The sequence below is a fragment of the Ornithodoros turicata genome, chromosome 1, assembly GCF_037126465.1.
Source record: "Ornithodoros turicata isolate Travis chromosome 1, ASM3712646v1, whole genome shotgun sequence".
In the NCBI taxonomy this organism is placed as follows: Eukaryota; Metazoa; Arthropoda; class Arachnida; order Ixodida; family Argasidae; genus Ornithodoros; species Ornithodoros turicata.
Genome location: NC_088201.1, coordinates 72,822,887 through 72,850,775, shown reverse-complemented (window position 1 = coordinate 72,850,775; position 27,889 = coordinate 72,822,887). Strand labels below are relative to the sequence as shown.

Here is a 27,889-nt window from a genome sequence, read left to right as displayed (position 1 = left end):
TCAGAGGGCGGAAATAACTCTGAACATAATTGGGCATTGGGCGGATGTGGTATAGACTAGTCAGCAAAGCTAAGTAACCGATAACACATGGCCGGTTTCACGTCAGTTCAGTTCAGGAAGGAAGGTCACACCGACCTCCTGAATTTTATTTTATTTTTATATTTAGAAGCTCATCCTATACATGACGATCAAGAGCGGTAAAATGAATAATTTCTAGTGAGTAGTTTTCGTGCAAAATATCCGAGAAAATTCGGCCCTAAATTCGAGTGTTTCAGTTTTGGCGTGTTTGCACGCGTGTGTCTCCCGAGTTTTAAATATTGTAGTGAAATTTTTTAATACTTTAGTATGCCTACCCAGTAAACCAAATACGTCCCAAGGATATCCTGCGGAAGAACTAAATTTGATATTTGGATATCCCAGGGATGTTCGTGAACGTCCCGTTTACGTCCGTGCGACGTCCCTGGGAACAGACTTTCTTCCTCATTTTCCAGTCCGGGGCACGTCCAATGAGCGTCTCCGCTGGATATCCGGATGTGAATGGGACGTTTACCGTTTCAAATCAAATTAGCTTGTATGCTGAGCGCTATGCATTGTTATTCAGTTTTTGTCATCTGTCCACGTTTTAGAAATAGTTTCGGATAAATAATAAAGATCTTTTATTTGAGAACGGTATGCAACCGCTGTATACAGCACTTATCGGCAACGCCACGTGACCTGCCCATTGTGGGTATGGGAGACCGCTTGCACTCGCACATACACACATATGTGATATCGAGTAAGAGCACTACCTACGGAGGCCCATGGTGGCCTCTTTTGGCGTACTAGATGGAGCATATACTGAAATGAGAGTTGTAGGAGTACGTCCAGTAAGTGTACAGCGGGGTGGACTACGCTTGTAACGGTGAAGACGTCTTGGGAATTAATAGTTCGTGTGCCAACAACGCCGAAGCATAACCGTTGATACTTTTGGCGTCCCTTTCTCACAAATATTGTGTTTAATTCAAACTATCTTCCATGATGTGATTACACTGCAAATAAAGGTCTAAAACCAAAATGTTTCTCGCTCGTTTTCTCGGAATGGAAAGACGCTACGGTGTCGTCGACTGCTCGCGTTTGTAGCGAACATTTGCATGATTGCGATTACGAAGGGGACGCTGAATTTCTTCAACGTACTGGATAACGAGCTCAGTGTCGTTTGAAACAAGATGTAGTGCCACCACAATACCTGTCCACAGCGGGGAAAGAACATCCACCTAACATCACAAAAGTGTACGTACTTTTCGTTATTGGGACTAACAAAGCTCTCTCAGTCCGTGTGGTCCAAATGCTATCACAGATTTCAGGATTGTGTAAATGGGTTAATTTTCATCTGCGTGACTTCGAACCGTACGGTCGCTTACGGCACACAAGAGGGAGAGAGAGTGTGTGTAAAAAAAAAAAGAAAGATACAAACTAGACGTTACCGAATTATTTTGTCATAAACTCAGGCGGTGCACTGTTGATAAAAATATACTTCGCTTATCTCGCAGCTTCACAACAGCGTTGCTTGGCATTGCGCAACACCGATGCCGTAACGGGGGCCAGCAGCGCGCGGAAGAGGAGTAATGCGATAGAGAAACTTGAAGCGCGCGCTTCTCGCAGGTGGAGCGATTCCGCCCGGAAAAATTTCTGGCATATCAGTTTCTCGGCGGGAAGAACAGTTTCCAGAAGAAAAAAAAAGTTATGGGGGTTCGGGAAATTTCATACTCCCTTTACGAAAAATTACGTTGCACGTCTGAGTGTGGCCGACTACGGCAAGCGTTCCATCACGTCGGCAACATGTCCCTGAGCTTGAAGGACAAAAGGAAGGACTGGGGAAGGACAAAAGACGAAACACAAAAACGAACAGCACAAGACAAGCAAAAAAAAAATATATATATACGTGAGGCTTCCTTGTCGGCCACGTCGGCCTTTCTGCTTTTTTTTACTCGGCTTTTTTTACTCTTTGCTCATACTGTTGAATGCATACGATGTCAGGCGTCATGTTTGCTTCTTCGGAAATGGCAAAGCGGCGTCCCCTTTCCCCTACCTGGTGTCTTCACGTTGTATATTTGTACCTGCTATAATAAAACTTTCATTGCTGGTGTGGGCCTTGTCTTGTGCTGTTCGTTTTTGTGTTTTGTCTTTTGTCCTTCCCCCCAGGTTTAGGGACATGTTGCCAAAGTCGAAACTATGCATTTATCGCGTGGAACGGAATAACGAAAAGTTGGGCATCGAGCCGCAGGTATCTTCGGGGAAGCCACAGGCGAAGTCTAGACAAATAGTCTAGATTTTAAGTCGAATATCGAGCCAAAGTGTAGCCGGGCGATTCCATCTCAACTCAGGCAGTGGTGTCCGGACACCATCACCGATTTCCCTTGAAAAAATATATGTGCTACTGCAGCACGCATACACACAGGCGCAACAAATATTTTGGCTCTATGTGTTGTGGTCCGCCCGAAAAAAAATCCCAAAGAAATTGACTCGGCGACGGAGCTTTCTGACAAAACGATTTTGACATTTCATTCCTCGCCATCGGACCGTCCCAAACTATAGATTTTTTTTGCACAGTATGTCAGGTACAACGACTTTCAGCGTGTGCAAACAGCACCGATCAATTCTATTTCGATCTTTAATTAAAAATCGCCAAAGTTGCAACAAAATTCACATTTTGCTCATACTTGTCCAAACGCTGTACTCCTGCTATATATGCCATCGAGATATATGAGGCACCGCTGTGTAGGTCGAAGCGTGCTCTTTAAATTGATCTCAAATTCACATGTCTGTGCCTTGCCCACTTTCGTCAAGGCGGTCTAGAGTACCGCTATATTTTCAAAAATGGAGTTTTTTGGACTCTCGTTTCTCAAAAACCCCACCTCCGATTTCCTTCATATTTTGTAGTTATATAGCCCAGTCTATGATCTATATGTGTTCGCAAAACGGAAGGTTCCCTCTAAGCACAACTCGGGATAGCCCGCAACAAACGTGGAGTGCGGAGCACACGATGTACACAGCGACCGGGAGAACCACGCCAGAGAGTTAACAGGATTATTGCCGTCTGCTACTGCCGACGTCTCCGGCTTTGAATGACAGAGCTCAGGATGCAGACCTACCGCAAATCCCATCCTAGCAATATATTTTGAGTCTTTCTGTCTCGTTTTCCCCACAGTCGGATCTCAATGCCGCTCACGTGAAGTTCAGCGACGTTCTGAGTCGATGGCTTGTGTTTTCGAGATGAACTCCAAGTACAGTATGGATCGCGTGTAACTGTGCTGACTGTGCGGTGCTATGGTATGCATCTTAAGCAAAAAAATCAAAAGAACGACGCTTTTGTTATTAGAAACAAGTTCCCTAGAAACATACCGGGCCTCAAAGAAGGAAGAATGGAAGACAGCGCGAACCGCTGTTGGAATCCAGTCTTCCCACATGTTAACGAAAAACGTGGAAGGAGATGGACGCGTCACTGTCAAGATGTTCAGAGTTTCCAAGGAACAACAAGAGAACCTTCTGAAAAGAAACATTAACCATGTCGTCCAGCCAGGTTATACCTTACAAGCTTCGCGATCTGTATTATCGTTTTTCTGAAAAACAAAAACAAAAACAAAAAAAAACATATATATATATATATATATATATACATTATACATAAACCATTTCTTGACGACTAGATGCTTAAAAAGTGTACAGTTCTGTTTTATTGCACGCGATTATTACATTTTGATGGTATCACAGTTCAAGGCATCATTCTGCCCGGCATTCCCAACTTGTTTCTGATAACAAAAGCGTAGTTCTTTCGATTTTTTTTTTGCTTGAGATGGCTACCATAGCACAGCACAGCCAGCACAGTACACGCAATCCATACTGTACTTGGAATTCATGTCGGGGGGGGGGGGATATGTTTAATGATAACAAACAAACAAACAAAGAAGAGGAACGAGGGAAAGGTCAGCCAGACAGGGTGTCGGCTTGCTATTCCCAAAAATAAAATAAAAAAGAGAAAGAAAAATAAAAACGAAGAATTAAAAAATAAAATAAAAAAGAATCAGAAAGAGAGTACCCAGGCGGGCATAGTCCGGTTCACAGGGCGACCAGTAGGTCGGTTGCAGCGAGGTACCGGAGGAGCAGTCTGGTGACTTCGCACTGTCGGGCGGTGCCACTGGACGGTGCCGAATAAGGTCCGCAGCGTGAGGTGCAGGCCGAGGTGTGTGAGCTGTTGCTCAAGTGCGGCTCTGGCTGATGAGTAAAGGCGGCAGTGCAGGAGGAGGTGGGTAGTGTCCGCCACCACACCACATTTCGTGCATAGTGGAGAACCTATGTTGCCCATGAGGAACTGGCGCGATGGGGTCTTAGCGACGTTGAGTCGTAAGCGGTGAAGGAGTGAGCTCTCCCTTCGAGTGAGGCTCAGTGGGATGGTGAGCTCCATCTTGGGATCGATGGAATGAAGGAAAGTGCGGGCTGGGACGGCACTCTCAGTGAAGAGGCGAGTGTGCTGGGCGCACATGCGGCGTATGTGGAGTCGGCATGACGAGGGTGATAGCGGGACCGATAACAATGGTGCAGAGGTGTGGGCCTGCTTCGCAGCGGCGTCGGCGGATGTGTTGCCGGGGAGGCCTGTGTGACCGGGGACCCACTGAAGCCAAACGCTGTGGCCCGCGCGGGCGAGACGGCTGAGGCACTGAACGATGAGCGCGCCAATGTCCTGAACAAGGGGGATCGAGAATGATGACAGCACTTCTAGCGCAGCCTTGCTGTCTGTGAAGATGGTCCATGGTGCGGGAACGGATGCCGAGATGAACTTCAGGGCTTCATAAATGGCGATCATTTCGGTTTCGGTGGATGAAGTCTCGTACGGCAGTTTAAACCCATGGCTGCAGTGGGCGTGAGGCACGTAGAAGGCTGCTGCCGACCCGCTTGGTATCACCGAGCCATCGGTGTATATGGGTACTCGCTGGTCATGAAGCGAGTAAATGTGCTCCAACGCACGCTGCCGCGCGACCCCCGTGGGTGTGTCATGCTTGCGAGGGAGGCCGGGGATGCGTGTTATCGTTGTGGGTCGGTCGAAGGTCCACATAGGGGGTGCGAACGACCCCGCCGGTGCAGGCGGAAGGCGCCCGTTGAGTCTGCGAATGGCGTCGCCGAACGCAGAGTCCGGGTACTTCTGCGGTATCGTTCGCAGATGATGCAGGGGGTGCCGTGTGATGAAGCGCGCGTAGGTTCGGAGGGTCTCCTTGTCGCGGAGGATGGGGGCCGGGGGTTCTCCCGCCTCTGCAAGGACCGAGAAGGTTTCGGACGTCCTTGGGACGCCGAGACAGATACGGAGGCTACGGGCCTGGATGTTTAAGAGTTCCCTCTCTCCGGTACGGCCAAGACCGTGCAGGACCGGGAGGCTGTAGCGGAGAGCGCCCAGCGTGAGCGAGTTGTGCACATGGCGGAGGTCAGCGTACGACGGCCCCCAGGAGGCGCCGGAGATGCGGCGCAGCACATTTGCAAGGCTGTTGGCTTTGGAAGACAGGACCCTGACATGTGGCGACCACGATAGCCCTGCGTCAATGGTTATGCCTAGGTATGTGCACTGTCGGAAGGAACTCGAAGGGGGTAATTCTGGAAGGAACGGCGAGAGAAGGCCATGGCCGACGTTTTGCATGGGGACACGGAGAGACCACGGTCGGAGAGGTAGGACTCGACGGTGTTGAGAGCGCCTTGTAGGCGGCGTTGGATAGTGTCCCGGCGGGTGGATGATGTCCAAAGGCAAATGTCGTCCGCGTAGATCGTAACGTTGACATCAGTACTTATTTGTGAAGGGAGGGAGACCACGATGACATTAAAGAAGAGGGGACTGAGCACACAGCCCTGGAACGCCGCGCTGCACAGCAAAGGTAGCGGTGTCGCCGTCGGCAGTACGAATAAACAGGGACCGGTTGCAGAGGAAATCTTGTATCCACGAGAGCGGGCGGTTGCCCACTCCCGCTTCTTGAAGCGTCGCGACGATGGTGCTGTGGAGGACGCTGTTGTAGGCCTTCATCACGTCCAGGAAGACCGCCACAGTGAGCTTCCCTTCAGAGCGTGCTTGCTGTGTGCTGGAGACAATGTCGATGACATTGTCAATTGACGACCTGCCTTGCCGAAAACCTGCCATGGCTTCAGGGAAGAACATCGTGGACTCGAGGTACCAGTTGAGGCGGGAGGACACCATGCGCTCCATAACCTTTCCGACGCAGCTTGTCAGGGCTATTGGCCTGAAGGAGTCGATGTTATGAGGGGATTTCCCTGGTTTGAGGATGGGAACCACCATCGCCGTTTTCCACTGCTGCGGGACGCATCCTGAACGCCATGATTCGTTAAAGAGCTTGAGGAGGGCTTCGCGCCCGCTGCGAGGGAGGTTGCGGAGTGCCTTGTACGTGACCTGGTCTGCCCCTGGAGAGGTGTGCATGGGTGAGTGTGCTATGGCGGACTCGAGCTCAAAGAGGGAGAAGGGAACGTCTAAGCATGGCTCCATCGACGGCTCCAAGGCTACAGGAATATCACAAGGTGACGTAAGGGCGTTGGCCGGCGCTGACGTCAAGCGCGAACAGAACTCCTCTGCGACCTGGACTTCGGACTGTCCAGAGGATACTGCAAGCGACCGAAACGGGTGTCGCTGGGTGACTGGTGTTGCGAGGCCGTGCAGGACAGTACATATCCGGGAGAGCGGGGTGCGGGGGGACAAAGATGATGCAAAGTTTCTCCAATGATAAATTCATGTCGGAAACACAAGCCACCGACTCAGAACGTCGCTGAACTTCACGTGAATGGCATTGAGATTCGACTGTGGGAAAAACGAGTCAGAAAGACTCAAAATATATTGCTAGGATGGGATTTGTGGTAGGCCTGCATCCTGAGCTCTGTCATTCAAAGCAGGAGACGTCGGCAGTAGCAGACGCCAATAATCCTGTTAACTCTCTGGCGTAGTTCTCCCGGTCGCGGTGTACATCGTGTGTTCCGCACTCCACGTTTGTTGCGCGCTGTCCCGAGTTGTGCTGAGAGGGAACCTTCCGTTTCGCGAACACATGTAGGGCATAGCCTTGGCTATATAACTACAAAATATGAAGGAAATCAGAGGTGGGGTTTTTGAGAAACGAGAGTCCAAAAAACCCCATTTTTGAAAACAGAGCTGTACTCTACACCGCCTTGACGAAAGTGGGCAAGGTACAGACATGTAAATTTGAAATCAATTTAAAGAGCACGCTTCGACCTACACAGCAGTGCCTCATATATCTCGATGGCGTATATAGCAGGAGTACAGCGTAAAGACAAATATGGGCAAAATGTGAATTTTGTTTGGCGATTTTTAATTAAAGATCAAAATAGAATTGACCGGTGCTGTTTGCACACGCTGAAAGTCATTGTAGCTGACATATTGTGCAAAAAAAATCTACAGTTTGGGACCGTCCGATGGCGAGGAATAAAATGTCAAAGTCGTTCCGTCAGAAAGCTCCGTCGCCGAGTCAATTTCTTTGGGAATTTTTTTCGGGCGGGCCACAACACATAGAGCCAAAATATTTGTTGCTCCTGTGTGTATGCGTGTTGCGGTACAACATATCTTTTTTCAAGGGAAATCGGTGATGGTGTCCGGACCACCCTGCCTGAGTTGAGATGGAATCACCCAGTGGGCGTACCGAGAGGGGGCAAGGGGGGCCGTGCCCCCTTCTTGGAACTCCAATTTCGCTTGTCAAAATAGTGCACTCTTTAGTCATGTCGTAATGATTATTTTGTATTGTGTCAATTATCATATATCCATATTGATATATGATAATTGACACAAAAAAGTGTAACCCTCCCTCTCTCCTCGAATCAGAAGCGATAACCCTATCATTCGTGGCAATCGTTGGCACAGAGCGTGCTATGCGGTGAAGTTCGGTTTTTAGAGTGCAGGGTTCTCATGCATTCAACAAAAACTGTCGACTGTATTCGATCCGCACCAAGTGCACTCAAACTTCCTACACTGTTGAAACGGAACTTCATCGCATACCGCACTCCCAACCAACCATCATCCCGAATGACGTTGCTCTCTCATTTGTTGAAAACAGGATTCACCCACCTATTTTGGACGCACTATGGAAAATGCAAAGTGGGGTGGCAGTGACGAGAGGAATTCGAAGCTTGACCCAACAGCTCTGTTATCAATGTACACGAGATCAGGGAATAACAATTAAAAAAATCGGAATCTAAAAACACACACACACACACAAATAAAGAGTTATGGCCGATGAGCGTCCAAAATATGCGTATCCAAATTTTCATGCCATCCGACAGTGTTGTCACCAGCTGCAAAATTGCCGAGAAGCTCGTTAGGCAGATGCTTAACATTTCCAATGGATGTTTACCTCCGCATGCTGAGGTTGGGGAGCTTCTAACGAGAGCAGTCTTGCAACATATCTCATCAACATCACTGCTGCCCAGCATCTGCCCCAGTTTGCGACAACATATGTTCGAATGCAGCCCAAATGAAAACCATGTGATCCGTCTTATCAAAGGAGTTTCCCAGTGCTACAGCAGGATCAGACTGTACCACCTTGCCAAGGAATATACAGAGAAGGTGACAGCCAGGCCTCATCTGCGAAAGGAATTGTCAAGGTTGACAGTAGTCAACAACCAGTAATGCACTCTACTCACTTACCTGGTTGACTGCTTCAAACTTGCTTTTGCAACTGGACTTGTGATACTTCGATGTTGGAGCTTTCACCACAAGACCTTGCTACTTAGCCTTTTTATGACTTATTCACTCTGCCTCTAGTCATTTTGAACTGTCTTTACCGCCATTTACCTCCCCAGTGCACATATTTCTAGTCGATATGTTTTTACCGTCATATAGCCTTTATATCACATACTTAATCTCATTCTAGTCCTTTCGAAGTGCCGTTCGACATTTCGTGTCATAACTAGTCATATCTAAACTTCCTGTGCAAAGCATAATGTAATGCAAGCGTATTAAGGTGGTTTCATAAACAAACGTGCCAAACATTGCTGAATGCCGAGAGTCGATTCTGAGAATACTGCTCCCTGGCATTCCACACCCCCGAGCAGAAAGGAAACGGGAGAAACACGAGAAGCAACACGCTGCACACGCTGACGGACGACAAAGGAAACGTAACACGTACAAAATAGACAGGAAATAACATGTATGTGGCGGGATTTCAAACAAAAAACGTAAGGAACCCAATCACGAGGAATTTCTGCAGCGATCCGTGGCAAAATTTTAGCGAAGCAGCAAGGGAAGCGCTCACAAACAGCATAACCTGTAACAGCTTACATGCATTCTTATGGGCTGTAATGGCTCTTTTGAGCACCGCAATATGGCGGCCGGTTGGCGTACCCTTTCCTGCGATACCCTCACCCATCCGCTATCCAGCCTTTATACATAGAGATCAGTGCTTGCAAAATGTGCAGCATGGCGAAACGAAACCAGTGGAGTGCAGCTGTAGCTTCCACAGTTTCGCCACGAAAACCATCGCCCCCCTTGACCACGTGATCATCCGTAACGAATCACGACATAGTAGCCAGAAAACGGCGCCAAAAAGCGCGCGCTGACTGATCGAACTGCGCATGTGCGCTGCGTGCCCTCTCCATACCCTCTCACTCGAATTCTCTACCCCCCCCCCCCTGTTCCGAACGCTTCGCCAGGCCATCTGCTAATATTATCGGGAAGCAGAAAATGAAAATCCAGGAGACGAAGGAATTCACATGTACAAATTTATTGACACGGCAATCATATAAACAAGAAGCAACATTTGAATGCAAGTAAATCTACACGATTATTACAGGATGCTGCAGAATAACTAAAGAATAAATAGTCCCGAGCAACAGAAAGCGTGACTATCGTATTATACAATCCTTAAGGGAAGCTATTCGGTTTGGAGAAAGTATAGATATTATACACATATGTCGCACGTGATGAGTTGCAGAAGCTATCCACTTCTTCCCAGCACAACTGTAGAATTTTCAGGTTACAGGGGCCACATGCTCGCGGATCGCAAGGCCACGAACAGCTGTCGGTGTCTGAATAAAAAAAAAAAAGAACCCGTTAATGATATGGTAAAACCGAGCACAGGCAACGTTAATTGGCTGAATACGTTATGTAAGACATGCTATCGTTACGCGCCTAATGTCGACTAATGAGAAAATTCGAGGAGCCCTGCGTACGCGATGCACGCTGTTTTCCTTTTCCTGCACACCAGTGTATTAAACATCAGACACATTCAAATAGCGGAACAAAACGCAACAAGTGACGCCACACAGAATAGCACATCAACCGGATTATGACTGATAACCGGCAGAAAGTGATGTAATACGGGACAAGGCGTACCCCCATGCACACAGTTAGGCGACAGTATTAAACGTCTGATCACTGACATGCATCATACGTTTGTCTGCTTACCTTTCATTCAGGCGTTCGTCCATGCCTCGAACATCTTCGAAATCCACGAAACGAAATCACCGTCTGCCCACGTCACAGGGGTGGCATCCAATGCATTGCTCCGTAGACGAAAGCGTGCTGGGCGAACGCAAAGCATCCTGGACAGGTCCTGGTCGCACGTCACAGCAAACGTCAAGGCACACGTGACCTTAAAGATGGCGGCGCCCGCGATCGGCGGCCAAACCGTTTGTAAACAATGCGGTTGTTGTTTCTGGACGACGTTTTGGATGTTTTTCGATCACGGTAATTATTTTTACCCGATAATCTCACAATAAAACGCGCAGTTTTACACGTAAAGCCTCGTATTGTTGACAACTTCCAAAGATGTGATGACGACCGCGCGTTAAGAGTTACCGAGCCGATGCGATGTACTTAAACTAAGGTGAAATGGGCTACCATGTTGCGGAAGAAGCACCACATAGTTTACGCTGGCAAAATACGGTCATCTCTTGGTGTTATGACGGCGAAAATATGTCGGTAAGCGGCAAAACGACATGTAAACAAAGTCACATGACCTCAAAATGACGTTTTCTATGACGTGCGACCAGGACAAGATGGCAGTTTTGCCAAAAGCACCCGCTTGAGGGTAGTTACAACAATGGCGGGTTTGTGTCACCCCTGTGGCCCACGTAGACGCCAGCTACACAACGGTAAGACGGGTCGGCCATCCGCCGGAAGCTCCCGTTTACGCAATGGTCCAGGGAAAATGGCGGGCGCCCAAACCACGTGATCTCCAGGAGCCGCTCACAGCTACTTGGCCTTCGGGAGAGGAAAATCAGTTGCGCTGCGCATGCGCTAGAAGTGATGTCACGTGTCTCTCTTTGCCGCCGCCGTGCCGTCTGCTCGCTTCGCGTGCGCATGCGCTAGCACACAGCGGTTTGTTTGCTTGAGGATGAGATTTGTGGTTTGTGGTAGCGGTGAAGCAACTTTGCCAAATATTCCGTTCAAGTTCCTCGCTGGATGTCCCGCTCGTCCGTCGATGTTCAACAGGTGAGGGAACGTTTCAGCAACGCCTGCGAGTTTCATGCTCGCGGTTCAAAAGGTGAGGGCGTCTGTACAAGATTGTAAAATGGGCCACTCTGTTACTACAGATGCAACAAGTGCCAGTCCACTTTTTCTCAGCTGCACCCTCTCAGTTCAGGCAGCAGCAGTACCAGGTGTATGTACATAACTTCCAAGACACACGAGTGCAATTCTGAAGCTGGTAAGTACGTCTCATGCTACACACCATTCGCGTTCAACGCTCTTATTTTGCATGTGTTGTAGCAAGTGATTCAGTGACATAAACCGGTAGACTGGTGCGTAATGTACACCCATAGTGCCAAGTTGGACTAATTCTGGTGATGTGTTCGGAAAATCTGTGTAATCGGACTGTCTAATTGTCACCGGTTCTATCTTAACACCGAAGTCGGTATATGAGTAAGAAATATCGTGGTTTCGGCAATTATCAGTAATCTTTCGTTGTGCTTAATGACTCCTATTATTTTGTATTTGTGTTTTTACTCAGAATTATCATTCTATTCTTAACTGGAGCAACAAAATTACGAAACACGTGAGGATTGTGTTGAAACTGAGGACATTGCTCATTTTTACTGATTTCAGATTTTCAGGCATGGAGAGAAGAAATGCAGGATGCAGCCAAGAGTCATTTTACTAAAGGCACAGGGGTAAAACGATTGAAAGATGGAGGTTTAAAGTGTTATTATATTTGTAACTGATTGGGTGCTTTTACAGAGAGGACACAAGGAAAAGGTCCATCAAATCACAAGGTTCCGTCAGGCGTGGGGACACCTGCCTTGCTGATATGTCTGCAATGTTCTAAACTGGCAAGGTCTCGTTTGTCTTTAAGGCTTCCTATTATGCACATGATTTTGGGGCTGTCCTACACCCCACTTACAAAAACAGAGGAAGATGTAATAGAGGCAGCCCGTGCAGGGGGGGTATATGTTTATTCACACAAAAGGAGATGTCAGCCAGGCAAGTGCCAGCTTGCTACTCCTTAAAAAAAGAAAAAAAAAACAGGTACGGGAGAAGCCGCGATGGCAACGATGTGCTGCGGGCGTACAGGCACTTGTAAAACACTATGTTGTACTGTAATGTCCTTTTTTACCTTCCAGAAACTATTTGTTTATGTTATGACGGCATTGCACTCAGCGTACTATGCAGCTCAGTATTCGGGGTGTGCTGGATGGCACGTTTCAAAGGATCCAATTCACCTCACTACAAGGCAGTACCTGTACATCACCATGAGGGACTATAATATATGTTACAGTGAGAGGGAACACGACGACAACCAAACCAGTGTTGCCTTGTTGGTCAGTTCTATCAGAGCCCAAACAAACAGTCCAGTGCTTTCCCTCACACACAAAGGCAAGAAGGATGATCCTACTGTCTTTCAACGAGGAAATACTGACTTGTTGCAAGATGAGGATTTCTTGCTTGTTCTCATGACAGGCATGCAAAAATAGCTGTTAAGGCATTTGGGCACCAACAAAAGTGTGATGAACACAGGAGGAGCAGGAAAGTTAGCTGGTGTTGACTTGATGTTAATGCCGAAGTGTACACTTTCTTTTTACCCGTCTCTCCTTCACTTCGTGTATTAAAGCTTCTTTGCTGGTTCGTGTGTTTGTGTTCGTCTCGTCCCGTGTTCGTCCTGTGCTTTCCCTCAAACTCAAGGCAATGTTAACATCAAAAGAAAAGTGTGCATAGATTCTACACATAGCACCACAGATGGGTCATTCTATGTGATAGTTGTGTACTGCCACTTCATACATTTTGGGTAATGGTTCAGGTGAAACACTTTACAGCCATGCATGCTCTCCTGCATTGACTTTTCAACTGAAGACAATATGCCCCATTTTTAGCTTGGTGTGGGGTATATTACAGCAGGTAAATACATTTAAGTGTGGTGATATACATACACATAACACACATAATTGGCAATTTGTATATCCTATAAAGTGCTCTGACCTGAGAAATCTTGTAGAAAAAATTGTGTTAATATTCTGCCAATAAGAAGTGGAATAAACTTTCCACTCACTGCACTAGGCAGTTTGTTTTATTCCGTGTGTTTATATCTCTCCAGTACTGAGTACTCTCTTGCAATATAGCGAGACAACTGCCCCTGACTGATGGTATTGTTTTCTTCAGCTGCAACAGATGCTTTTTACCATGAAAATACTAACATCAGTTGGCATTGCATAAAACCTTGGTGAGCTCAAAGCCGCTGTGTGTATTCTTGTGAATGATTTATCTAAGGAAATGTACACCCTTCCAACATCCATCAGCAAACTCTTCACGACTATATATAATGCATAATTATTTCATTAGATTAAAGGAAAAATATATTGGCATCACACCAGCTCAATTGCCGTCTTTCGTTATCATCAAAAATATGGTGGCCGGGGTACATGACTCTCATCAACTTTTTGATAATTTAATTCGCATACAATGCTCAATCATTTTAAAATTCTTCATGCACATCATTACACCTTGTATATTCAAGTTGGCTTCTACTTTGTCTCATGCTAGTGTTGGCTATCCGTGCGGTAGCCAGAAAATATTATGGGGGGTTCTATGGGGACCTCCCAGATGCACTAGTAAAGGTACGATCTTGGCTATGCAGTGCTAAACCTGCTGTGATACTGCGGAACAAAAATGCCAAACAACTCCGCTTTGTCTCAACAAAGATGCAAGGAGTTAAAACGGGTGCAGCTATGTGAAAGCAGCTATGTGTTCGAACAGCTACTGGGAATTCAGAAGATCATACTATGTGCGTGAAAATAACTAGCACAATCACATATGTTTGTATGTTCATGTGTCTTGCCTCAGCAAATGAGTTCCAATGTATGCTTGATTGCTTTTATTTAGCATTTGTTACAAGAGAGCAAAAGTCCTCAAGATATTGCAAATCTATATTGTAAATCTACTCAGTATTGGCCAGTTAGATCACACAACTTGGTTGATTCATTTTATCAAGCTTTGTTTCACACCTCAAGGAAACGTAGCTCTTCGGTAACCTCAGTGAGCCAAACACGCAGTCCAGGTCCAGTTTTGGATATTTTTACTGGTCTCGTTAGCAATACATCGTTCCAAAATACCACAAATTCCAGCTGGACACTATATCAATGAGCCTGTTGCCTTGCACCTCATCGGAGCGGCCCCCTGCTGGCTAGCAGGAAGATATCGAATAAGAAACAGGTGACTGGCTGTTCTGTCCACCTCTCAGTGTGTGTGGCCACTCCTGTTTGCCGCTAGAGTGTCACTCCCATGAAGAAATGCAACACCCTGGTCCTCCATCAACTTTTGTCACAATCTGTTCGAATATTGATGCACAGATGGTGTGAAGAAAGCCATAGTAGCAGGGCAGTTTTCAACCAGATTCCAAGAGTGTGCCAAGCAGCAGGAAATACACCCAGCCAGAGGATTTCTGTTGAATTCATGTTTAAGGACCTTCACATCTACATCATTTACTCATGAATGCAACACTGTCATTTGACAACACATGACAGTCCATTAATGCTTTGAACATGAATTGAGCTTTACCCTCTGGTTGGGCATGAAACAATGAATCTTTCAACAGCTCGTAACCCACAGTTTGAGAAACACTGGTGTACGCATTCGTACCAACAATAATCTGGCATCCTTCAAAAACACCATCAAACAGGGCTTTTCTGCTGATACGTAGGGTGACATGCAATTACTTTTTGATGATTTGCATTTCTCTTTGTTCATTTGCTATTTGTTTGTAATACTTGTCATGTGTTCTTGGTATTTCTGTTCCCCTCAAATTGTGTAGACATTTGCACTGACTGTGTCTTGGACTGTTCAACAGGGCTTGCCCACTATCAGTATCAGTGTATACTGTCATGGAATAACAATAAAAACCTGAAAACTGAAAAAAAAAAAAAACATCTGAAGCACATCTGTCTGACTGATTCCTCTAACAACCTCCTGACAAATGCTCGATGAATGATCATCTCAGAGGTAAAACTTATTTATGTTGACTACTGCCTTCAAAGTCTAACTATAAATTCTTTGTTCTGAACTTGTCTTGGTACACCGGAGTTCACAAGCAAGAGCAGCCTTTTGGGAAGAAATAGGCAGCAAAATCTCAAATTGGAACACTGACCTTACCGAGCAGTGTTTGTTAGTTGTCGGGGTTGTACGATGTGCAGCTTGATACAAATCTTTACGGACCACCATGGTGTCACATTTCTCCATTGGAGTGACACCCTAGCATCAAACAAGAGCGGACGCACATACTGAGAGATAGACCCGTTTCTTATTCAGTCTTTTGCTGGTAGCTGGCAGGGGACCGCTCCCATGAAGAAAGGCGTAGTGCCGTGAACTTTTGTCTCGGGCTGTACACGCTGTTGTGTTGTACTCATACAAATTCTGAAATGCATGCCACTTCTTAGAGAATCTTTGGAAATTTGAAACCATTACGCCTTAATTGTCAGCTCTGATCATGAGCGAGATGGTAGGGGGCCCCTGAGGAATGTCCCGTTGTGTCCTGGAACCTTGCCAGTCTGGAACAATGCAGACGAATCATCAATGCAGGTTGCCCCATGCCTGACAGAACCTTATGATTTTATGGACCTTTTTCCTTTGACGTTCTTCTCTGTAAAAGCACCCGATCAGTTACAAATATAACAACACTTTAAACCTCCATCTTTCAATCTTTTTACCCCTGTGCCTTTAGTAAAATGACTCTTGGCTGCATCCTGCATTTCTTCTCTCCATGTCTGAAAATCTGAAATCAGTAAAAATAAGCAGTGTCCTCAGTTTCAACACAATCCTCATGTGTTTGGTAATTTTGTTGCTCCAGTTAAGAATACAGTATGATAATCCTCAGTAGAAACACAAATACAAAGTAATAGGAACCATTAAGCACAACGAAAGATTATTGATAACTGCCGAAACCACGATATTTCGTACTCATATACCGCGACCAGGTGACAATTAGACAGTCCGATTACACAGATTTTACGAACACGTCACCAGAATTAGTGCAACTTGGCACTATGGGTGTACATTACGCACCAGTCTGCCGGTTTATGCCACTGAATTACTTGCTACAACACATGCAAAATAAGAGCGCTGAACGCGAATGGTGTGTAGCATGAGACGTACTTACCAGCTTCAGAATTGCACTCGTGCGTCTTTCACTTGGAAGTTGTGTACCTACATTCACCTGGTGCTGTTGCTGCCTGGACTGAGAAGGTGCAGCTGAGAAAAAGTGGACTGGCACTTGCTGCATCTGTAGTAACAGAGCGGCCCATTTTACAATTTTGTACAGACGCCCTCACCTTTTGAACCGGGAGCATGAAACTCGCAGGCGTTGCTGAAACGTTCCCTCACCTGTTGAACATCGACGGACGAGCGGGACATCCAGCGAGGAACTTGAACGGAATATTTGGCAAAGTTGCTTCACCGCTACCACAAACACAAATCTCATCCTCAAGCAAACAAACCGCTGTGTGCTAGCGCATGCGCACGCGAAGCGAGCAGACGGCACGGCGGCAGCAAAGAGAGACACGTGACATCCCTTCTAGCGCATGCGCAGCGCAACTGATTTTCCTCTCCCGAAGGCCAAGTAACCCTGTATTCACACGAGCGACATCCTCACGGAATATTCTTGTGGAAGAAGAAGCGAAAACACTGCACACTGCTTACAGAGCCGAAGTTCCGTCCCCTGCTATTTTGAGCATTCACACGATGCGGAATATCGGGAGTGGCGTACTGCGCATTTAGCAGACGACACTTAGCAGACGACACCGTCAGCGTGATTTCCTGTCGTCTGCTACGGAATATCTTGTGGCTGTGTAGCAGGATATTCCCCACGGTTAGCAGTGTACGTGAAGACGCGACGTTGAGCGCTCGCGCTCACGTGACAGCAGAACGCTATGACGCTTTTCGCATCTTCCGCTTCTGGGGGAATGTCGCTCGTGTGAATACACGGTAAGTCTCACAGCTAGAGGTGTGCGCCGCCGCGCCGAAGCGCCGCCGCCGATGGTCTGGACCTCGCCGTCGCCGCCGCGCCAAAACTGTCGGCGCGCCGCCACCGCCGGTGTTGAAAAATCGGCGTGGCTGTATAACGTGCCCATTTTGATCAATTTCTATAAAAAATCTGTCCCATACCTAATATTTTTGTTGGTTTTTCTTGCATCTTAGGACCCAAGCTTCATTTGTGGTGTTTTTAGCAGTAAGAATTTCATCACTAATATGCTGTTGATGCTATACAATTTAGTTTCATAGTCACTTGTCACTCAGTTCTTGCAGGTTGCTTGCCGTTCATCCACCAACACCATGTCACTGGTCATTATCCATACAGAGTGTGTTTTGTTTTTTATTCGTTACAGAATTTTTGTAAAAAAAAAATCTAGCGGAACAAAATAGATGCCGTTTTTGAGTTGGTCGGGCGAATATGTTCCCGAGGAAAGTATGTAACTGCATAATCATCAATTACCTAAGATGCATTAATTCTTTAATTAGTGGATTCCGCGCAAAAGCGAGAGAGCAGAACGGAAGATATTCCTCGTTGAAAGCCGTTCCATGTTTAAGAAATTCTTAAACGCGCACGTATGTTGAAATACCGACTCTGAATGTCGCTAAGCAAACCAGCCGAAACGAGAAGTACGCAATTTCCGAGCGCAGAAATGACGCGAGCTTCGCCTTATCTGGGTTGGAAAGCGATCTATCTGGCAAACAGATTAGCGCCTACACCAATCAGCTCGATCGCTCCAAACCACGTGGTCCTCTCAGGATCGCCCGTCGCTCTTTCTGCGGTCGAAAAGTGCGTGGGAAATAGTGCATTTTGTGTGTGCCGGCGAAAAGCACCCCGTCAGAAAGGGTGTTATCAATCGCGGAATTGCAGGACTTGTTATTCGCGCGAAGCGTGCCAGCCTAGCTCAATCCACTCGCTCAGGGCAAGCTTATACTGTAAAACCCTTTTATTTCGCGAGCCCTTAATTTTCGCGATATTGCGAATTGACAAAATTCGCGAACTTTAAGGGAACACAAAAATTTCAAAGCAGAGCAGGAGGAGCTCGAGGAGCGCGCGAAATTTAGTTGTTGCGAACATATCCCTACTGAACTCGCGAAAATTTAGGGCTGCGAAATTAAAAGGTTTTACAGTATTATTCATGATAACTACAGCCTCTGTAAAAATACTATTCAATGACGTGGTGGGTGCGCCTTATGTCCTATCGTTTTCTAACGTTTGCATATTTACATATATCTTTACTATAGTTTCTGAAAAAGAGCCACTGGAGCAGTGGACAGAGCTTTGACGCGTCGTCGTCCTGTGAAGGGATGGCTCGTCGTTGTGATTGTCTAGATATGTTGTTTTTTCCAGCGAAACCGGCTCTTAACGTGCCCTGTCGGAAGTTCTTGGGCGACGACCTTCTCGAAGTTCTACTTCTCCTAATGTTCCTTTGTGTGTTGGTTTTCTTTCATAATACTATCCAGTGCTGATGTACTTGTATGGCGCAAGGTAGAATAAATACGGCTACCGTCTCAGTGTCTATGATGGAGAAAATACCCCGGCTCTGAGCTGTCCGTGCGTCCCCGTCGGAGAAGAGAACACATATTGACAGCCCACAGCGCCAGTGTTGCCAAATCTCATTCGCAGGAAGTCGCTAGTGGCGCCCCGAAAAGTCGCTAAAAGTCGCTAAAATTGAAACTGAAAGTCGCTAAAAAAAGTCGCTGCCGCTATTGTGCCCTTTTTGCTCGTTGCATGTTATGAATCAATATGGTGACAGCCCTACCAAGATGATTCAGCGAATTAGCGCAGTGGATGGCCAAGACAGTACATGAAAAAATGGGCATGAGTGGATAAGAATGAGAGAAAGTAAATGAAATTCGGCATCTTGAACATCTTCTGCAGAACTTTTTCTCGTTTTGTCACCGGAGGCACTGAACATGGTTTGTTTATTGCTTACAAAAAGTTCCGATGCCTTCTCGTGTTTTTGCGACCTGCTTGTCTGACAACCTCGCATAAATCTCACGCTTGCAATATAGGTGCACAGCACCCTTGTGTCAGTCTTTGACTGGACGAAGCTATCCCTTGAATACTGGCAGCATCACCCAGCTCTTGCGGTATTTCTGATGTTACTTAAGAGGTATTTTGCAAAGCGCTTGCGTCTAGGCCACGTGGCGCGCCAGAAATGGGGCAAACTGGAAACAGCTAAAAAAAACTAGCGCTGCGAAGAACAACAACGAAACTGCACCACTTCACGCTGCAGGGAGCACGCTGAGAGATCTCCGTTATCGGTGATTGGCCCTGAGGAGTTAGGGCCAGCGAAAAGTGGCGCAATTTCATATTATTCTTCGCTAGAGCTTGTGGGCCACTGAAATGTGACAGGAAAATCACGATTCTTCCTGACTTCATGAAGGAATATTTGTGTCGCTAAAAAGTCGCTGAACATGTCAGAAAGTCACCAAAAAATCCGCTAATCCCAAATACAAAATTTTGTCGCTAGACAGACCCCGAAATCCGCTAAATTTAGCGACTTTTCCCCAGATTTGGCAACACTGCACAGCGCTTACGCCGAGAAGACAGCATCGGCGTGACGCCGCTGACGTCGCCGGTCCTTCAACGTGCTCTACGTCGCCGCCGGAACTAGTGATGTGTCGGCCGTGGACGAACCCTTCAAACTGAACTGGTCATTCGGGTGAACTGAACGAACTAGTTCACCGACAACCAGTGGCGTAGCCACGGGGGGGCTAGGGGGGGCTCGAGCCCCCCCTACCTGCCACGGACCGACCCACACAAATCGTGCAAATCCGAGGAGAACATAATATGGGGGGGGGGGGGGGGACCAGTCTGACGATCGCGAAAGTTCTTGCAGTTCATGGCGTCTATCTAAGAAGCACTCTTGAATGGTTTTCGAAGTATGAGCTTTTCAAAATACTTCCAACCTCGTGACACCACCTCATTGGTCATGACAGCCTATACATGTAATCGTATTGTGAACGTCCAAATCAACTATTTTCGTTCCTTTTTTTTTTCATCCCCAGTTTGCAGTGTGCACAAGTATGTGTGTGTTGTCGCACACAGGATCAGCGGGGGGGGGGTTTCGTATCGAGCCCCCCCTACCTTGGAAGTCTGGCTACGCCACTGCCGACAACCAAAACATCAGTTCCGCAATTCAGTTCATTGAGCCTCGACACCCACAACGCATACCCCATACGCTTTGATACGCTTCCAAGTGTGACATCTGCGCCATCTAACGAACGTTTTGTAAAGCTAACGAAGCACATGCGCGCAAGAAGAAGGGCGGGAGACCACGGCGCATACGCTGTGGCCTTGAGTGGCTGTGACGCTGCGCTGAAGTGGAGTGTGTGAAGGTGTGAAGGAACTGAACTGGATGAACTAAAGAACTAAACGACGTCGCGAGTCGTTTTGAAGTACTCGCATAGCCTGCCGTTGCCTGTCAGAACTGCTGCTCGTCCGCAGCGCATACGCTTAAGGAAAAGCGCGGGTGGTGCGGCGAGGCAGAGCCTCAAGTGGACTGTGTGAAGGAAGAGAACTGGATGAACTAAAGAACTAAACGATGCCGCGGGACGTTTTGAAGCACTCGCAGGGCCTACCGTTGCCCGTCAGAGAAGGTGCTAGCCCACAGCGCATGCGCTTAAGGAAAAGCGCGGGTGGCGCGGGGAGGGAGAGCTTCGAGTGGGCCGTGTGAAGGAAGAGAACTGGATGAACTAAAGAACTAAACGATGCCGCGGGTCGTTTGGAAGTATTCGCAGCGCCTGTCAGAACTGTTACTCGTCCACAGCGCATGCGCTTAAGGAAAAGCGCGGGGAGGGAGAGCCAGCAGAGCGGCTTTGGACGCCGTATGGATTGAAGTACTGTGGACAAGGTGAACTATATGAACGACGAACGCTGAACAAGAGTAAGTCATTTAGAACTGCTTGCGCTGAGATCGCTCTGAGCTCCTTCTCGCAGTTGTGGACTGCTAGTGGCGCCGTTATGTTCTGACTTCTGGCTGACTGCTTGTGACTGGCACGCCCTGGAGTGGGCACGCTATTTTTGAGGCAATACACTACAAGCTTCCCAATTTTTCCTCCACAACGCTAGACGTTGTACTTTTCTTCAAGCTCTCTCATGCATTTGAATGAAATGAGTTGAAACTGCAGTTACTCTATCACACTTCTGTGTTCTCAAGTTCGCAGCAAGCAGACGTAAGTGATCAGAAATACACGATTGTAACATTGAACGACGACGGCACCTTGCATATTGATCTGTGCATTACTTTTCTCGTTAAAAATATACGTATAAAATTAAAGCAAAATAAAAAAGCGACCTAAAACATTACGTTTGCTATGTTGATGTTCTCGAACCTTTGGAAAACTGAATTGCAACATCATTTTGTTGTATCTCTCTTGGTCGAGCCACTTTAAAGTTTGGGACTATATTACTTGATTGTGTTTAATTGCGAACAGGTGAACGAATGAACTATTCTTTTAGATAGTTCAGTGGAGTGAACTGAACTAAATGAATTAGTTCACAAAAGTGAACTGACTTGCCCATCACTAGCCGGAACAAATGCCCACGGCGCACACCTCTACTCACAGCGTCCCCGAGCTGCAGCGCGGGAAAAAAGCTGGGGCCCAGTGCGCATGCGCAGACCGACCTCCTTTCTCAACCTCCTCCCCCTTTTCTCCTCTGGTTTTTCGTCTCTCCTCTTGTCCCCCCTACCCCCCAGCCTCGTCCGTTTGTCTTCGGCGATTGCTGTAGAGCAACGATCATGCTGTCCCAAAGCAGACAATCAAAAAGCGTTGGTGTATGACAAATCAAGTTTATTTGTCCTCGGGAACTGCCTCGAAAAAGCTACAGTACATATCTTTTTACGTCTTGTAACAGGCTTCACTGGAGCTTTAGGTGCTTCGACATCGAAGGGCAGTTCAGAAGCCAATGCCAAGAAGTTCAGAGCTATGTGCGTCGTTGTTGCCCATGGCTGCGGGAGAACTAAAACAAAAAAAAAAAAAAAATATATTGATGATCCGTAACTCTGCACGAAAATCACTGCTATGATAGGCAATCGATCTTTATTTCGTATTTGAACACCAAAGCGCACTTGTCACAAATGTTCGTAGATCACAGTGAATGAACGGCTGCGACGTGCATGAGAGGCAACTAGCATAACCACACATAATTTGATTAGCGGCATATCAGAAACGTACAAGTTACGGCAATGCACTGCACAATGAAACGCCGCTAACGTACCGGTCACAAACAGTAATGAAACTTGTCTTGCCGTTCACCTGCGGTACGTCGGAAAGAGTGCAGACTTCCTTTCTGACGATTTCTGCGTCCTAGTGGAGGTGCAGGGATTCCCTGTCATGTTCGCTTCCCGCTATTGCGATGATCACGTGGATGTGCCATTCCGTTCTCACATTAGCAGTTCGCCACAATCTAAATCTAAAGCATTCAAAACCCTCAAACTACCCGCTAGTGTCTGCGTGCACAACCACAACGGTTGCAGTTCGAGGGAACACGCGTCGCCGGACAGACGTGACGACGTCTCCTCTCTCCTCCGTCGTTTTTCTTTCTCCTCCGTTCGACCGACCGACCGTTTGGATACTCGCGCGTCAATCAAATGACTCTCGCCCAATCAGCGCGAAGGAAAGTGACGCCAGTTCTTGGAGACCAATGAGCATCCAAATATTTATACATATAATGCGCAGCCAATTAGAGATCTTCCGAGCGCGCGCGCCGGTGGCGACAGTATTTTGGAGGCGGTGCGTTTCGCTTTAGAGCCGGCGCCTGGGTCGGCGCCTCGGAGAAACGAACGCGGGCGAATCCACCGGTTAAATGAGCCTCAGCCAATCATGATCGAGAAAGGTCACGTGGGGGACCGGAGCCAATGAAAAGTAAATAGCCGGAATTTGGCGGGAAATGCCAGCGGCGACACTATTTTCGCGGCGGCGAAACCCGCTTACTGTGCCTCCGCTGACAAAACTTGTAAATCGTGCATTGCACTTCAATGTAGCTGCCAGAAACGAAGCAAAGTTATGAGACAATGGATTACAGGTATGTTGGCATCTTTTTGATTCCTGCGTATCATTTCACATTACACTGTACGTGAATACATGGGTGTCGTGTCTCACGATGCTGGGGAAGTAGTTGCATGGGAAGTGTGCATGGTTCTAGACTTTTCATTTTTAATCAATTTTAATTAATTAATTGTAATCGGAATATCGGCACCTCTCGCGTTGTGGCTTGCATGTGACCAGCCAAGTGCTGTTCCCTTACTAGCGCTTCTTACAAACGACAAAACGAAACATGTGGGAAGGTATATTTTTGATTACTCATATATAACGACAAAATGTATCGTTTTCAGGTGTCTGCCACTACTCCATGTGCCCGCAATAGACCCTTTTCAAAAGTCAGTCTGACAACATTCGAGTGGAAGGCAACACTGGAGCAATCCGCCATGCTTTGGGCTGGACATTCGGGATCTCTGTAAGCGAATACACGATGGCGAATGAAAACATAAACTGGTTGAGGGATTTGACAAAAATCCCAGCTGGATTTTCCCAAAGGTGTGTGGACGCGATATGCGAGCGTCTGAGTGTGTCCGGGACGTCTAGCCGCGCTAACCAGCGCAGCCACAAGCTCTTGTGCGAGTCGTTCGCTTCTATTCGCATCGCTTTGTCGGCATCCAGGTACGGCCCACATTTTTACATTGCTTGATTGTGTTTGGAGACGCCTGTCGCGTGACAAGCATCGCCAGACCAGCCGTAGGTTTCGAGTGTGTGCTATGTTGATCCCACTTGCCGACGATCACAGTAAGCTTAACTTCAGAATGATAGCAGCCGATGGTTCTCTACTTACGGCGCCAGTGCTACCATTCAAACGCAAAGACCAAACATAAGTACGAATGACGTCTGGTTATAACAAAAATTGTTAACTATTCTAAAGAAGTGGAAAGGTCGCAAAAGTTTTGAACCTTTCAGTACTTATTACGAAATTGAACGCGCTTGGAGTGAGTTCGAGTTCATTGGTCAAAGGCTCCAGCTGCAGAATGAGAAGATATGACAGTGCTTTAAGAAACGTTCCAACATTCTATCGTATGCGTTTTAGGTGTTAACCGCGTTAAGAGTTTTGCACTGACTTATAGCTCCTCATTTCCTGTATCTTTTCAGCCCTGGTGATGTGCTAGTCAAGTGCGCATGCTACAGAAGCCAAAGGAAGACGTCACAGCCGTACCATGTGAACATCGTGTTGGCTGCTTCTGGACATGTAAAATCCGCAAGGGACCTGTGTGCAATCGGTGTCAATGGTATCTGGAGCCATTGCTTGTGCTCCTAAAGAACAACGGCTACAAGGAAGCCCCTCTTGAAGTAAGTTGCACAGAACTGCCACAGCAGTGGCGGCGCCCACGAAGCAGGCCGTTAGCTCCTCTTCCACTCGAGTTCGTTGACTGGAGGAGTGTGCGTGAAAAAGGGCTGTGTGAGCCCATAAAGTCCCGGTTCTACGACGCAAGGAAGGGTGACCAGAGGTTTGGCGATGCAGCTACTAGAATAAAGGACCTGGGAGAAGGCCTTGCTGCTGTTGCTTCGTCAGCTTTCATAAGGCAACTGCAAAATGCTGACCTGGTGGAAAGCACATCAATGAATGGACCGACTCCGCTTGCAAGGCCCCTACAGTACCTGAAGCCTGTTCTTCCCCATGGATATCAGGCTTTATTGTCACCAGAGATTGCCTGTTCTAACGAGAGAACCGATGCAGTGCCAACAAGACCCCAGCGCTTCCGCTCGTGCAGGCAGTGGCGACACCTATCTGGGACGTGCCCTCTCGACCAGACATCAATACTTGAGGTACCTAGATAGTCTCAACATTCGAATACATACACAGGCAGCTGAGATGCACATTTGTGCATTTTTTCGGTAACCATCTGGGTGCTGGCCGCATGTGTACAGATGTGTGTCTTAATCGGTGTCTTATTTATACTCAGGCACTCGAAACCTCCTCTGATGAAGCGGTTTCACTGGAGCAAAACACAAGGCTACAGGCTGAAAGTGCTTTGTGGAGAGAAGCACGTCTCCATCGTGTAACTGCATCCTCGTTTGGGGTTGTTGTCAAGCGGTCCACATGGACAGAAAAAGGTCTGAAGACACTGACGGCGCACAAGGACTTGTCCCGTGTACGAGCGATCCAGTAAGTACATAGGTCGTCTGTACTGTGCCTGCATCTTTGCATGTTACAAAATATAATGCACATTAACATAGAAATATATGTTCGAGCGATATATAATATACGCCTCTCATTGCTTGTGCAGGTATGGAATCTCCAATGAACATGCTGCCGTTGAGAGGTACATTGCCTTAATGAAGACAAGGGGCCATGACGTAGAAGCATTTCGGTGCGGGCTCTTTGTTGACCCCTCATGTCCCTGGTGGGGTGCGTCCCCAGACCGGCTGGTCTTCGACCCAACAGAGCTGCCAGTGCATGGCCTTTTAGAAGTAAAGTGCCCTTACAGTTTAAAGGGCAAGTCATCCGAGGACATTGGGAGCGGTCATTGCGTCAAGAATGATACTCACGGAGTCTTCAGGCTGGACCGCGGCCATGATTATTACTACCAAATTCTTGGACAGATGGCCCTCTCAGGCCTCTGTTGGACAGATTTTGTGGTGTTTTCAGAGAAGTTCATGGTTGTGAAGCGCATCAAATTCTGTGAGAGTGACTGGGCTGCCACAAAGCTAAAGCTTGACAACTTTTTTTTTTCTACCTTGCTGCCCTACGTCGCTGGAAAGGCTGTGTCTGCATCGGCCGCTTCGTGAGGACCACTGCATGCTCCCTTTTGGTTTGTTAACTGTGGCAGCAGCACTAGATTAAAGAAATTGTGCAATATCTCACATAATGTACTTATTACTTGAGCATTTGCTTATTAGGATTACGCGGATTAGGATTAGGTTATTAGGAGCTGCGCAGCACGGGCGTGGTTTGTTCTGCTCTTCGTTAGCCCTAAGGTAACCTAGCTATCTTAAGCCCCAAATAAACCCCTCACTTTCAGGCCGATGGCCAAGAATGGTGATGGTGGTCGTTCCGGTCTCCCCGGAACGCACGACGCGGTTCCCCGAGGCCGTAGTCGCTCCCCGGTACGGAGAAACCGGTCGAACTCCGCCCCTTGCGAACGGACACTTCTGTCGCTGTAAAACCTTTACTGCTCCGACTTGCACAACAATTAAAACAACACCACAGTAGACGTTTCGCCGCCTATCCGGATAGGCGGCGAAACGTCTACTGTGGTGTTGTTTTAATTGTTGTGCAAGTCGGAGCAGTAAAGGTTTTACAGTATGTCTTCATCACCCGGCTTTTGGAGTATTTTCTCACTTCTGTCGCTTCAACAGCCTTCTCTGGCAGAGGACCGAACAGCAGGCACAGAAGTGTAGGACGTAAGTCAGACCAGTGATGCAATGAATGGTGATGAATCACTGGACCAAGATATGGGGGACCCTTTCACGCTGGTGACTTACAAGAAGAATAGGCCTCAAGGCATCCCTGTATTGTTTAAGCCAGTTGATTCTGGAAAGTCGTTTTGGAAGGTCAATCCCAACGTGGTAGCGAAGACTATTCGCTCTGCGGCCCAGGAATCAATTCTCCGTCATCGTGTCAACGCTGATGGCTCCATGTGTGTCTTCGTCCAGACGGAAGGGGCAGTGTCTAATCTCATGACCCTTAGTGAAGTGGCTGGGGTGGCAGTTACTGTCACCATCCCCTCCTCATACGTTAATAACATGGGGAAAATATATGACGTCCCACTGGAGTATACCGACGAGGAACTCACTTCGTATTTGGGAGAGGATGGCGTCATAGCCGCTTGGCGTCAAGTGCGGCATGTCTCTCATGAAGATGGGTCGGACCAGTACACCCCCCTTCGAAATGTCATATTGACCTTCAAGTCCAACAGAAGGATACCTGAGGAAGTTAAGTTTGGCTTTTCAACGCATAAGGTGCATGAGTATGTGGAAAGTCCAGTGCAATGCTATCACTGCCAGAGGTTCGGTCATCTTGCTCGAAGCTGTCGATGGCCACTACGGTGCAAGTTTTGCTCTCAGCCGCACACACTCAAGGAATGTACAGCGCGGCGCCAACCGGAATGTGCAAACTGCGAGGGACCGCATGCTGCTTCGCATTCTTTATGTCCCCGGAAGAGGGCAGCTACAAGGCGCTTTCAGGCTCGTGTTTTGACCAACACCCCTTCCCCTGGGTTCAGGAAGGCACGACGTAGTGCACAAACGGACGGAGGTTCAACTTTAGGTCTCCAGGCGGCCAAAAGTGATGGTCGACCACAAACTACTGCGAGATCCCAAAGGGCACCTCAGCAGGTCTCAAAACCAACAGTCAAAACCCCAAACCACAAGCATTTAAGCCTCAACCGAGTAGGCATGTGCGGCTGCTAG

General features: G+C 47.5%; 2 protein-coding genes and 1 long non-coding RNA gene across 3 annotated transcripts; 2 read left to right on the top strand and 1 right to left on the bottom strand.

The window, feature by feature from the left end:
* Nucleotides 1-4,060: 4,060 nt before the first annotated feature.
* LOC135371069 (uncharacterized) lies at nucleotides 4,061-5,662 on the bottom strand. Its single transcript, XM_064605092.1, has one exon. The coding sequence runs from the start codon at nucleotides 5,660-5,662 to the stop codon at nucleotides 4,061-4,063; it is 1,602 nt and encodes a 533-aa protein (XP_064461162.1).
* Nucleotides 5,663-11,195: 5,533 nt separating this feature from the next.
* On the top strand, nucleotides 11,196-12,193 carry LOC135400786 (uncharacterized). The gene is made up of 3 exons (XR_010424646.1): nucleotides 11,196-11,461; nucleotides 11,563-11,675; nucleotides 12,074-12,193. It is a non-coding gene; the product is annotated as an uncharacterized LOC135400786 (long non-coding RNA).
* Nucleotides 12,194-26,902: 14,709 nt separating this feature from the next.
* Nucleotides 26,903-27,889, top strand: LOC135370905 (uncharacterized). Its single transcript, XM_064604856.1, has one exon. It carries the CDS (start codon nucleotides 26,903-26,905, stop codon nucleotides 27,887-27,889), a length of 987 nt encoding a protein of 328 aa, XP_064460926.1.